General features: G+C 49.1%; 1 protein-coding gene across 3 annotated transcripts in view; it reads left to right on the top strand.

The window, feature by feature from the left end:
- The window catches only part of CCDC50 (coiled-coil domain containing 50), a 56729-nt gene that overhangs the window by 33693 nt on the left and 10451 nt on the right, over positions 1-12585 (top strand). For 2 of the 3 annotated variants that reach the window (XM_039488043.1, XM_039488042.1), the window contains 4 exons: positions 2689-2806; positions 7628-8572; positions 11221-11336; positions 12056-12100. In XM_039488043.1, the coding sequence (XP_039343977.1) occupies positions 2689-2806; positions 7628-8572; positions 11221-11336; positions 12056-12100 (1224 nt within the window). The remainder of the gene's footprint in view (positions 1-2688; positions 2807-7627; positions 8573-11220; positions 11337-12055; positions 12101-12585) is intronic. The other variant, XM_039488044.1, reaches the window with a different exon arrangement.

Below are 12585 nucleotides of genomic sequence, written 5' to 3'. Positions count from 1 at the left end.
ATTTACAGTGCCCCAAGACAGCATCTTCTCCCACCAGTCCTGCTGCCAGAATCTAGTGTTGAGTTCCTCTTTCCTCTTCCTCTCCCAGCCCTGATCCCTCTGCCACAAATCAGGCTGCCCTGGGAATTGCAGAACATGAGGGTCCCCCAAAGAACAGGCCCCCAAGCAGCCGGTTGCTTCGCAGCACTACAGGCTCGCCCTCCCAATAATCATCATGAAGGAAAACCGATGAGGCAAGTGGCAAACCCTGCTGAGCTCCATTGACAGCGCTGGCTGCAACACCTCTGCACCAGGCACTGTTCCTTTCTTATGAAGATCCCTTTCCCGTTTCTTTCCCGCCAGCCCTTGGCCGTTCTATTGATGCATTTCTGTGCTTGACGTACCGCAGTCCCTGTATTTAACACCCAGTTTGAAGCAAGTTCGTACCTAACTCTGGAAACCCCGATGCTAATAAACAATTCACATTTGGCAGTGATGCAACCCAGAACTATGCTAGTGGGAGGAAAAGCAGTGAGGTAAAGAGGAAGGTGCTTGGCACTGACGTGTGGGTGGGTATGAGAAAGGGTTTTATTTTTAATAGCCTCGCTGTGGATCCAGAAAGCCTGAAGCTTGAAAATTCAGTCTCGCCTTCCTTGCTTTGGAGATTCTGGCTTTCAGGGCTGGACGATGCATGTGATCGCCTTCAAACGTCAGAACGGGCACCTCCCACCTTCCGCATACAATCATAGAAACGTGGGACTGGAAGAGACCTCAGTAGCTCGTCTAGTCTAGTCCAGTCCCCTGCACTGAGGCAGGACTAAGTATTATCTAAACCATCCCTGACAGGAGTTTGTCTAACCTGTTCTTAAAAACCTCCAGTGAGGGAGGTGCCATGGTCATAACCAAAGTGATGGGGGCACGACAAATGGCTATAAAATGAGGAAGGCTGTAGGGATGGGAATATTCCCTACCCCGCCTCCCAAAAACAAAACAAAACCAAAAAAAAAAAAAAGAAAAGAGAAAGTGGGGGGGGGGGGAACTCAACTAGCTACCCAAGCAGAGCTTTGACCCTGAAAAGGGAGAAGGGTCAGATAGGGATTTTGGTATTGCTCTTGATATTTGTTTGTTTGGTGGAAGGCACTCAGATACTATGGCGATGGGTGGAAGTATATACAACCCAAAGTAGATGGAGAAAGTGAATCGGGTGCTCCTAATGAGCCATTCTTATAATATAAAATAAAGGGGATTCAATGAAATGGAAAGGCACCAAATTTAAACCCAATATAAGAAATAGTAGTTTACACGATTCGTAATTTACCTGTGGAACTCACTGCCACAAGAAGATACTGAGCCAAGAGCTTAGTGTAGGATTCAAAAAAGGATTGTTCATTCAGATAGCTATTGAGAAGATCTCCAGACATAATTGATATGAGGATTTAAAAACAAGTGTTTTGACTGGATGTGTAAACCCTCCTGCTTCAAGGCATAAGGCATCCACTAACTAACAGGTTAGGAAGAAACTTCATCTCTGGGCTGGTTACTCCATGATGACTATTTCAGAGTTTCTTGCACCTGCCCCTGAAGCATCAGGCAGTGGCCACTGTTGAAGCAGCATAATGGAATTGCTGGACCGCAGCTCAGGTCCAGTGTGGCAGTTCCAATCCTCCTATAGACATTTCAAGCTCTGCTTCCATTGGGTATTTGAGGAGCAGTTGCAAGATGTGTATGTGGCTTACGGCTGGAGACCTGCTGATTTGAATGTGAGGGAGGTGGGGCTACCTTTTACGGATGGGAAAAGTGAGAATCGAGTGACTTGTCTGACTCTACCAAGGGAGTTTGCATCAGAGCTGGGAATAGGACTCGAACTCCTGCTCAGACTTACAACAGTCAAAGCTCCCTGGGCCAATGGCTTATCAGGCTGACCGGTTAAGGCACATCACTTTCACAGCTGACTATCCACAAGGGAGCGACATGGCCAGTGTCACGTCCAGCCGCCTTTGGCTGCCCTAATCCCATGGAGCCGGTGCCCATTTTGTAATGGGAGGTGGCCTTTCAGTGTCGGAACGCGCGAGACTCGAGCCCACGGCCTCCAGGATTGTAGCTGAACGCCTTCACCACTCCGCCAGCGCACCTACAACTGCCCTCAATACTTACTGCCGGCAGTCGCTAAAATTAACCCATTCAGATAGTCACACTACAGCGGGGAGTAGAACACCATCGCACGGTCAATGCTGATTCGCTCCTTGCGTGCGTATTTGTGTACTGCGGGGGATGATGGGGAAGAGGGTGTCCTGCAGGATCCCTTGTCCCCAAAGCAAAGGACAGGAAGACAGAGCCGTGTAGTCCCCTCATTCATTCCCTTTGGTAAGAGAGAGCTGTGGGGTGTACCAGCCAGCGTGTGGGTCAGGTTGTCGCTAGATCTCCCCGTGCCTTCATCTTCCCTTGTGTAAACTGAGGGTAATGAACTAATCCCTGGGATGTTGGGAGGGTGAATTCAGTCTGTGATGTTCATTGGGATCTTTAGATGGGGGCCTTCAGAAACGCGAAGGATTGTGACTTACAGCATTCTGTTCATCCTAATAGCAGGAGAAGTGTCCACAGCTGGTACAGGTACAACTTAGCGTCTCCTTGGTGATGATAAGTGAAGGAGAGAGAGAATTTCCAGTGCTCTCAGGAAATATCCTAACTGTGTCTCTCCTCCACCTCTAGGACATTGCCCGCATCCTACAGCAGAAGGAGCTGCAGGAAGAAAAGAAGAGTAAAAAGCACTACCCTGAACCCCAGGGACACGCCGCTCATGAGGACAGTTACTACCCAGAGAACGGAGGTAACCTTTCCTCTCTAGCGCAAGGATCACACGCTCTGTAGCACCGGTGATCCTGAGCTAGACAGTTTGACCTCCTGCTGGGAGAGCTGGGATTTTGGGTTAAGTTCATTTCTTCTGCTCTGCTTAATGACCCAGTGACCTCTGCTGGGGTTTCGTCATTGACTTATTGGGCCCTAGGCTAGAACCAGGCGATTAGGTAAAGCTCTTGTCCCCATTTTTATTTTAATGCTCCATTTAAAATGGGTTGTAGGGTGGGGACGGTCTGTGTGTAAAACCCGCTTGTGGTTATGTGTCTAATTTATTAACATGGAGTGCACTAACAAGAAAGCTTAAGGTAATTTAGACACTACGATTTTAAGGACAGTGTTTCCATTTTTTATTTGTGTGGTCATCTGAAATACCCACAGCGGTATAAGTGTGTAATGAATATCTGTTCTATGGAGTGGCCTTTCAAACATTCCTATCAGGTATGTATCCAGCATTAGAACCAGTATATTCAACTGGTATGACTTACTGAAAAACAGGAGGGTCTCCAAAGAACATCTTCACCAGGATTATCACTCTGGTCTGTTAATCATGGAAAGGATGTAATCTGCAGGGCTGTTTTTTCCTTGGACCTGCTTTTATGATCAAACACAACCTCCCTCCAGGTCAGGAGAGAATCGGGGTGTTTAATAATTGAACAGCGTGAAAATTGCTCTATTTGCTGGTGGTGGTTCTTTCTGACGTTCTTCCTCCTGAAAATGTGTGTTGGGAAAGGATTTGCCATTTTTTGATTCAGGAATTGCACAGTTGAAGAGCAGACCTCTGATTTATGACCTTAAGATCTGTGTCCGATTATTAAATATTTCATCTGCCCTCACAAGTAAAATTTTTAACTAAAGTTCAGTCAGAAATAAACTTTAGAATGGCCAGAAAGTTCATACCACAAACTGTGTAGCAGCAACTAGATGTAAACGTCAGAATGATGAGATCTACCGTACACAGAATGTTCTCCCGATGAAAGTGGTGACGGATCTCCTGCTGGAATCTTTTAGAATTCGACTTCGCAAGTCAGTGGGTGACATGCTGTAGGAGAATAATCTTGCTCTTGCTGGGGTAGGAGGATTGGCTAGATTTCACAGCAGAAGTTAGAGATGGAAAAGATCTATGATTCTCTGAACCTGTATGCTAAGAAGATATGCAGCACCATGTGTGATGCACCTGGAGAGCAGGAGATCATAAGGGAGGCTGCAAAATGGCATGGTGACGTTTCCCTCCCACCAGTTTCTTCCACCTGTCATGATCTACAGTCTAGAAACAGGATCCAACCATGGGAGGGGCAGAGTAGAAGGTCCTTAATCAGCCAGTAGTAGTGGCCTTTTTTCTCCTTGCATTTAGCAACTAGATAGTTAACCATAGTGGATTCTCTAGAAGCACTGAGAGCATCTAGCATGTTGCTCTAGCACCTGTGAAGTACCTGAGTGCAAGGTGATAAGGACCCAGCCTTACTGGTTTGTATTATCCTCACTTGATGTGGGTCCTATCTGCGAAGTGTTGTGATCTGGATCCCAGCTTCCCCCGTATTCAGAGTGGGTGTGGATCTGAGATTCTAGTTCAGAACCATCCCTATTTTTAAAAGGAAAAATTAAATACAAAAGAGATTCTGGGCCTTGGAAAATATTGTCCTATTCACTCTGTCTCTTATTGTTTAATAAAGAGGCACCAACCCCAAGAGTGCTTATGTTGCATCTACGGCAGGGCACCACAGTAACTGCAGTTTGGGTGGAAGCTAACTGTCCTGAGATTCACGGACACCAAATCTCCTGCTCAGGTTGTCTGGCATGGTGGAGTTACCCACACAGGAACAATCCTTTCCCAACCGAGCTTCAGCATTTCATGCCGTCCTTCCCTTCTCCCTGTCAGAGGTGGCTGGTTGGCTTGTTTTTGCTCTTTTTTTTTTCCTGAGCTGTGCAGACAAGATTAAACTAATCATAGGTGATGCTGGATTGTAGGCATTTGTCAGTGTTGTGCAGAAACTGACTCCTGGCTTTCCGACTTTCCTTTCGTTTCTAATCACTGTTCAGTAAATCATCCAGATCATTTTATTTTAAACCGCTATCCATCATCTGCAGATAGCACTTGCCATTTGAAATTGTCCAGGAAAGCCCACCATTTAACAGACACTGCCATATTCTTCCTTTCAGCTCTTGTTTTTTTGTTTTATATATATATAAAAATGAGAGAGAAAAAATTGATTGATTGCAAGAGTGGTGTGCAGTAGGCTGCATTTCTTATAGCTTTTAAGAGATTTTTCTAAGCAGCATGATTTAAAGAGACCCGGTTGCTTTGATCCCCAGGACTGGCTCCCCATTTCAAAGGATAATAACAGTTTTAAATTGTGTTTTCCTTAAAACAGAACACAAAAAATGTGCAAGAGAATCACCTTAAAATGAGCTTCGCTATCCTATGCAATGCTGTAGCCATATTTGGCTGCAGGATATTGGAGACAAGGTGGGTGAAGTGGTATTTTTGTATTGGACCAACTGCTGTTGATGAGAGAACGAGCTTTTGAGCTTACACCGAGATCTGCTCCAGGTTTGGGAAAGGTACTCAGGCTATGTCTACGCTACAGATTACTTTGGTATAATTTACGACACCCGGGGGTGTGAATAATCCACACCCCTGAGCGACATGAGTTACACAGACCCAAGCACCAGCATGGACAGCGCTATGTAGACCATAGAGCTTCTCCTGCCGACAGAGGCACTACCTGTCGCGGAGGTGGAGTTATTAAGCCAACAGAGCTCTCTCCTGTTGGCTTAGAGCAGGGGGTTCTCAGGAAAAAAAATTTGGCGGCCTCAGAGTGCGGCCACCAACTCTTGCTGGTGGCCCCTCTCACGCTTTTTCCTGAAATACTTAATTTAAGCTTTAGGAAAACCAAATAAATATGCACATATACACGTCCAAATCATTGTAGTTTGTTTAGTGCTCATTAGTACGTCTGTTGTGAAAAGTGATATTACCAAACATGCAGCTGTCACTTTTCACAGCAGACCTAATCAGCCCTGGCAAGCCTGGGCTTTGTATTGACCTGTGAGACACTGGTTACGTCTACGCTGAAATAAAAAACCCAGGGCATGGCCGTGGCTGGCCCAGGTGTGGTTTGGGCTATGGGGCTAGAAATTGCTTTGTAGATATTCAGCATAGGTGGCCGGAGCCCAGGCTTCGGATCCCAGAGCCAAGCCCGAACATCTACATAGCCCTTTTACCGCCCCACAGCCCAAGCCCTGGAAGCCCAAGTCAGCTGACCCGGGCCAGCCACAGATGTTTCATTGCAGTGTAGACACACCCTCTGAGTACGTTTCCCAGACCTGAAGAAGAGCTCTGCATAGCTTGAAAGCTTGTCTCTCTCTCACCAACAGAAGTTGGCCCATCAAAAGAGATCACCTCACCCACCTTGTCTCTCTTAGCTATTATGAAACTGTGTCTACAATGGAGAAGGAAAGTCCCTCGCTGTTTCATTGGGCTGCAATCCTGCTTACAGTCATCTCAGCTTAGTGTGAATTCTTTTTCATGGATGTACGCTGAGTGCTTCACTGTACTGCTGCATGGAGCACTTCACTCTGCCCCGTGACTTTTCTTAGAAATTAAATCGAACAAGAGATTGTGGGCAGCACACGTCTAACTCCCCCATCGTTAAACATTTGTATCTAGTTATCACTGTGAAAGCAAAACCAAAGAGGATTTCCACCCGCTTCGTGGAAAGCTCAGATGAAGGAAATCTGCTAAACGGCCAAGGGGAATGTGGGTGGTGTTTTTTCTTTTTTGCTTTTTTTTTTAAACTACACTGCTGAGGTCAGGAACCATTTTCTGAACTCAGTGTGTAAGTTTTGTCAAGCACCATCTGGCCCTTAAATTTCCACAGTGATACTTAGTCTAGACTTGAGTTCTCTAATGAGGGAACTAAGGCCCTCAGAGCTCCTTCTTTCTGATTCACCGAAGGGAGGGTTGTTAGCCTCAGTTTACTTTTCGAGCAAGGTGCTCAGATACCATGGTAATGGGTGAGCTTATAAAAAGGTAGAATTGGCCTGTCTCCAAGCTGCCTTAATTTCACAGAATGAAGCTTTATTCCTCCCCCAGGAAAACACATGGTGGGGGTCTTCCTCCCTCCCCCACTCCCCACCCTTTACGGAAATCTTATGGCTAAAACTAGGGCTGGGCAAACAGGTTTTGAAAGACCTGAGACCCGATCTGAGCCTCTCGTCAGAACTGACACCAAAACATTGCTGGAGGCCTGAGTAAGTTTCTCCTCTCCCGCACCCTTCCACCCCTCTCCATTAAGCTGCCCTTTGCGAACCTGGTTCTGGTTGGGTCCAGGAGCAATCAGAAGTGAGGAAACACGGTGAAATGGGCTGGCCCCATGCTCTTTGTGAGCCCAGGTGGCAGCGAGAGCCCCTGCCCCCCATCTCTCGAGTTGTCCAGCCTTGTTTTTTCAGGCACTCGGGCTTTAGATGAGGCTCCAGATGGCTGGGTGCTTAGCAAACCAAACCTGCAACACGTCCGTCCCTCGTCCACCACTTACGCCTCCGAGTTTAGCTGCTTATTTAGGTCCCCACTGTGTTGTGTAACTCTCAGCTGCCCACCTGTACCTTAGGCTCCTGTTCTGACCCTGCATGTCTGTGCTGCCCAGCTTACCTGTTTCCATGTGGAGCTGCCTTTTTTGCTAATCCCGTGTCATGCTTGTACCATCGCATGCTGCGTGAGCTCGCCCCTATTCGCTGGCATTAACTTGTGTGTCACTAACCTGCTTCGTTGTTTGTCCCATCCCTCATCGCTCAGACCACCTGAGGGGTAGCTCCAGGGAGCAGGTTTCTGAGTACTCGAGGCCCCGCAGAGCCCGGAGTGGTGACAGGCACGTGCGTGAGCAGAGAGAACCCCAAAGAGCCTCCCTGGCTCTGTCTGATAATGCCACTGAACGCGAGCACCCCGCCGCCGAGGAGTCTCGGCGCTCTCCTCCGCTGAGCAAGACCAGAGACGGCCACCAACGCAGCAGGGAGCGGCGGAAACCAGCCAGCCGGGAGCGGCGGAAACCAGCCAGCCGGGAGCGGCCTCGGAGACCTCCCAGCCTTGACCTGGACAGGACAGCTGACTATGAACCCTGGGAGCGCAGCAGCAGCTTGGAAAGGAAGCCACTGAGCCGTGAGAAATCCAGGCCTCCCAGCCTTGACCTGGACAGACCAGTTGAATACAAGGCCTGGGACCACAGCAGCAGCTGGGAGCAGCGGGAAAGGAAACCAACTAGCCGGGAGAGGCCTCTGAGGCCTCCCAGCCTTGATCTGGGCACAGAGGTAGGACGTGCCACCTGGGAGCAAAAAGAAAGAAGGCCATTGAGCCAGGAAAGGCCTCGGAGGCCTCCTGCTCTTAAACTGGACCTGGAGACTGACCAGGCAGCCTGGGGCAACAGCAAAAGCCAGCAGCAGAGAGACAGGAAGCCACTGAGCAAGGAGGGAGCGAGGCGACCTCCCAGTCTTGATCTGGAGGCAGCTCGGGACCACAGCAGCAGCTGGTTATCAAACCCGGAAAACCACAAGTCCCACCGCCAAGACCGCCTGTCCCCCAGGGGGGCTTGTGAAGTGAGGCTCCGTGACGCAGAGGAATTGCACAGGCAGGATGATAGGAGGGGTGAGGAGAGCGATTATAAAAGAGCAGGACACGGGCCAAGAACGTCTCCCTCCCCCCTCGCTGAGAACTGGGAAAAGGACAGAGACCGCCATCGAGACCCAGGTAACCGAGAAAGGGGGTTGGGCAAAGGATGCGGGGTGTGAGCCTGATTTAGCGGGTCATCCTGGTTCTTCTCCAGGTCCCTGTCTAGAATATGAGTCTGGGCCCATCTCTCTAGACGGCCAGTTTGTTTCCTAGGCTTGTGTTAGAAATGCCAATGGAAAGTTCCCAGGTCTCCACTGCTCCAGTGTGATAAAGATAGTTCTGCGTCGACTCTTTGGACACAACGGTGCTCGGAGCTGCCCAAGTACCTAGAGAGACAGAAAATGGTCTTGGCTCTTGTTCTCTGTACCAGGACGGCCCCCTTCCTTAAGACCCTCCTTATTCATATCGGACTCTTTCTAGTGGGCGGGTGAAACGGAATTGCTATGAACTCGACTCCCGCTGTCTGGTGGAAACAGTCTTTTACTAATAATGGTGATTACCAGCTCCGCGGTCTCCTGGCACCAGAACAAAAACAGTGGAGGCCGGGGGCACAAACTCTAAGCTGAATGAGCCAGATTCTGCCCTCAGCCACACTTGCCACCCTATTCCGTTCACTGGGGTTGTAAATGAGGGAAGAATCTGCCCCCCCTCAAGTGAGGGGTGCACTCTCTTTGGAGACAGCTTTTCAAAAGCGTTCAACACCTAGCAGTTCCCACTGTCCTCCGTGGCTACTGGCCACCTCCGTTAGGAGCTCTTGTTTTTGGAATGGCAGCCACGGGGTACGACGTTATTGTGCAAGCTCTGAGCTTTTTGACAAAGAGAGAGAATTTCTGTTTGTTTTTTCTAGAGAAGTGTTTCCTGGTTCATTTTGTGGTGTGCTGCTGTACATGCATGTAGAGCACAGAAATTAAGTGCACTTTAAAAATCCAAATGTGCCATTAGAATTTAAACACCTACTCTAACGCCTCTGATACCAGCGACGATGGTCTCGTTGCTGAAGAAAAAAGCCAGGAGTTTGGAGACTTGGGGTCTAGCTTCAGACTTAGTAGGCACTTGCACTAGTCACCTAACTGATCTGCACCACAGCTTCCCTCTCCGTAAGGTGGAGATGATCCACCGTGCAGGGGGTTGTGAGTCTTGTGAGAAGCTCCTGCAGAAGTTTGTTTTTGGAAATGCAATAAGGTGTGTGTATCAATAAGGGTCACAGTCATTCCTCTGGGAGACCATGGCAAAGCATCCCACTGGATGTCTAGTGACTGCACAATGATTAAAATAGCCAAGCAATACAAGTAGCAGCTCATCTCCTCTTCCTGTGGGCCCGAATTATAGCTGGCGCTTTGTGCCAGAGGTTCCTACTTCATGTGGGCAGGAGTAATATGGAAATTACGACTGTCTGGTTATATTCGGTCTGTTTAGCTTAACAAAGAGAAGGTTAAGGGGCAACTTGGTAAGTCTGTAAGTACCTACATGGGGAACAAATATTTGATGATAGGCTCGTCAGTCCAGCAGAGACAGGGGTAACATCATCCAATGGCTAGAAGTTAAAGCTAGACAAATTCAGACTGAAAATAAGGTGTAAATTTTTAACAGTCAAAGTAATTAACAGCTGAATTACTTAACAAGGGTCGTGGTGGATTCTCCATCATTGACCATTTTAAACTCAAGATTGGGTGTTTTTCCTAAAAGCTCTGCTCTACGAATTATTGTGGGGCAGGTCTCTGACCGGTGTTATCGAGGAGGTCAGACTAGGTGATCACAGTGATCCCTTCTGGCCTTGGAAACTATGAAATAAAGGTTTCTCTTTGTATTCTGAGGGGGGGAAAGGCTGGCTAAGCCCTGGTCTGCTCTTAACATTTAGATTGATTGGTCACCATTGCTCAGGGGTTTGTACAATTCACACCCTGAGTGCTGTAACTACACTGACCTAACGCCGGGGGGAGATGTGGCTGGGTTAATGGAAGAATCCTTCCATTGACCTAGCTACTGTCACCTGGAGAGGTGGATTACCTACGTGGAAGGAAAATCCCTTCCATCCATGTAGGAAGAGCCTGCACTATGGTGGTAGGTAGAGATGCTTAATTTTGGAGCAGATCGTAATTGCTGAATTGAGGGTAGAGAGAGATGATCTCCGATGCAGAGAGAGGCACTCGCTGGATGATCCTGAGATCAGAGTATTGTAGCCGAGTGTCTGAAGATGCAGGCTAGATAGGGCTCTCATTGATTAAGTGCAGCATCCTTGTATCCGGTCCGAAAGGAATGAGGAGAGCCCCTGAGCTTCCTCCAACTCTCTCTCTCCAACTCCTGGTGCAAAGGGAATCTGGACTGGCTCTAAAAATGTCCCATTGTGGAAACCATCTAAAAGAGGGGTGGTTTGACCCCACTTTCTGCGCAGAACAAGAACTGAACCTTGTGTGAGCTTCAGAAGTCTTTGTTTAATTATTCTCTCTCCCAAAGAAGGGCTGTCCTTGCTGCATTTGTGAACCAATCAGGGGCAGTAATGGCCAGAAATCTCACGAGAGCCTGTCCCAGGCTGGTTTTGCAGAGCCCAGCATTTCAGAGAGGCTTTTCCTACATCGCTGTCTCCAGTAGTGGATCTCTGGACCTTCTGAGCAGAGCCCGTTTGGGCTGCTGGGAAAGTAGCCTGTTGCAGTGGGGTGGGGGTGGGGGTGGTCCCATTCAGAGCTGCATGGGAGCTGAGGGATTTGATTTCCCTCCTGGTTTTGCAGGATTGAAGTCGAGGGGGACAAAAGAAGCTGTTCATGCCAAACCCCGAGTGGCCCGTAGGGACCTGGAGCTGTATGATGCAGAGATCGCTAGGAAACTGCAAGAGGAAGAGCTTCTGGTGAGCAGAGATGGCAACAATTAACTAACGAGTGACTGGGGAATTAACCCCTTGGCCAGTGTCAGCTGCTGTTGAGAGCTAATGTGCAGCTGTCGTGTAAGGGGCCAGACTTTTAAAGGTATTTAGGCGCGATGGGAGTTAGGTGTTTAATACCTTTAAAAACCTGTCCCTAAATGCTTTGGGTCCTATTCCATGCATTGGAACAGTGACCTCGCACAGTTTTCAGTAAATGCAACTTGACTTTGTATCGTTTCTTTCACATACCCTCAGTCTTTCACAGACTCTGCCCAGTGCTCTGGGGATGACCAGGGCAGACCCACCCTCGGTGGCACAGGCGGGGCGGAGAGCCCAGGGGTGATCAGCAACAGGGCTGAGGAGGTAGACAGATAAAAGCAAGAAGGGCAGCATGGGAAGATGGAGGGTGCAGAGGAGGAGTCTCTCTCGCTGATGCTGGGAAAAGCTGTGCAGGAGACTGGGATTGGACGGGGCGGGGAGCAGGACTGCGGGGGGTGGGGGGGTGGGAGAGGACTAGAGCAAAACCTCTGGAGGACTTTAAAAACCAAGCTGGTCACTTGAACCTGGCTCGCGAGACAAACGCGGAGAGGGCTGAGCTGCTCAGGGAGCAGAGCACAGTGTCATTCTAGGCAGCCCCGAGCAGCATGGTTTTGCTATTGTTGGATTGGCTCAATGTCTCTCAGGTCCTGCTTTTCTTTTTCTAGGCCAACCAGGTTGATAAGAGGGCAGCGCAAGTAGCCCAGGATGAGGTGAGCCCCTGTCCCGCTAAGAGTTTAATCATTTGAACCAAACGGCTGCGAATCGTGGTCCATGAGAAATGTCTGTCTGCCTCAGGTCTCCCCTCTGGCACTTCCCCCCGTCCTCCATCCTTGCAGGGCTCTGTCGGCCTGTCACCTCTTTTCACTTTCTTGAGACTTCCGGGCAGTAAATTGCATTTCCTGATTGCAGCCCAGCCTTTTCCTCCATTGCCAGCTCCTGATGGTGGCCACATACGAGTGACTCTAGTAACCCTGAGGGGGCGGTCAGAGAAGCCCCACCTTTGGGGAGGGGGAGGGAAGAAAGGGGGTGTCCCGATCCAGACTGGCCTGCCCCCAAATCAGAAACAAACAGCGATGGGTGATGCAGGCAGTGTATAATCTGCCCCATCACCGCAGTGTCACCTCTTCTCTGGGCAAGGGCTTCGGGTGAAGTCCCAGCTCCCCTCGAAGTCCATGGAACCTTTGCCATTGACATC

This window comes from Mauremys reevesii, linkage group 9 (genome assembly GCF_016161935.1).
Source record: "Mauremys reevesii isolate NIE-2019 linkage group 9, ASM1616193v1, whole genome shotgun sequence".
In the NCBI taxonomy this organism is placed as follows: Eukaryota; Metazoa; Chordata; order Testudines; family Geoemydidae; genus Mauremys; species Mauremys reevesii.
Note: the sequence above shows the minus strand (reverse complement) of the source record. Positions and strands in the feature narration are given on the sequence as shown.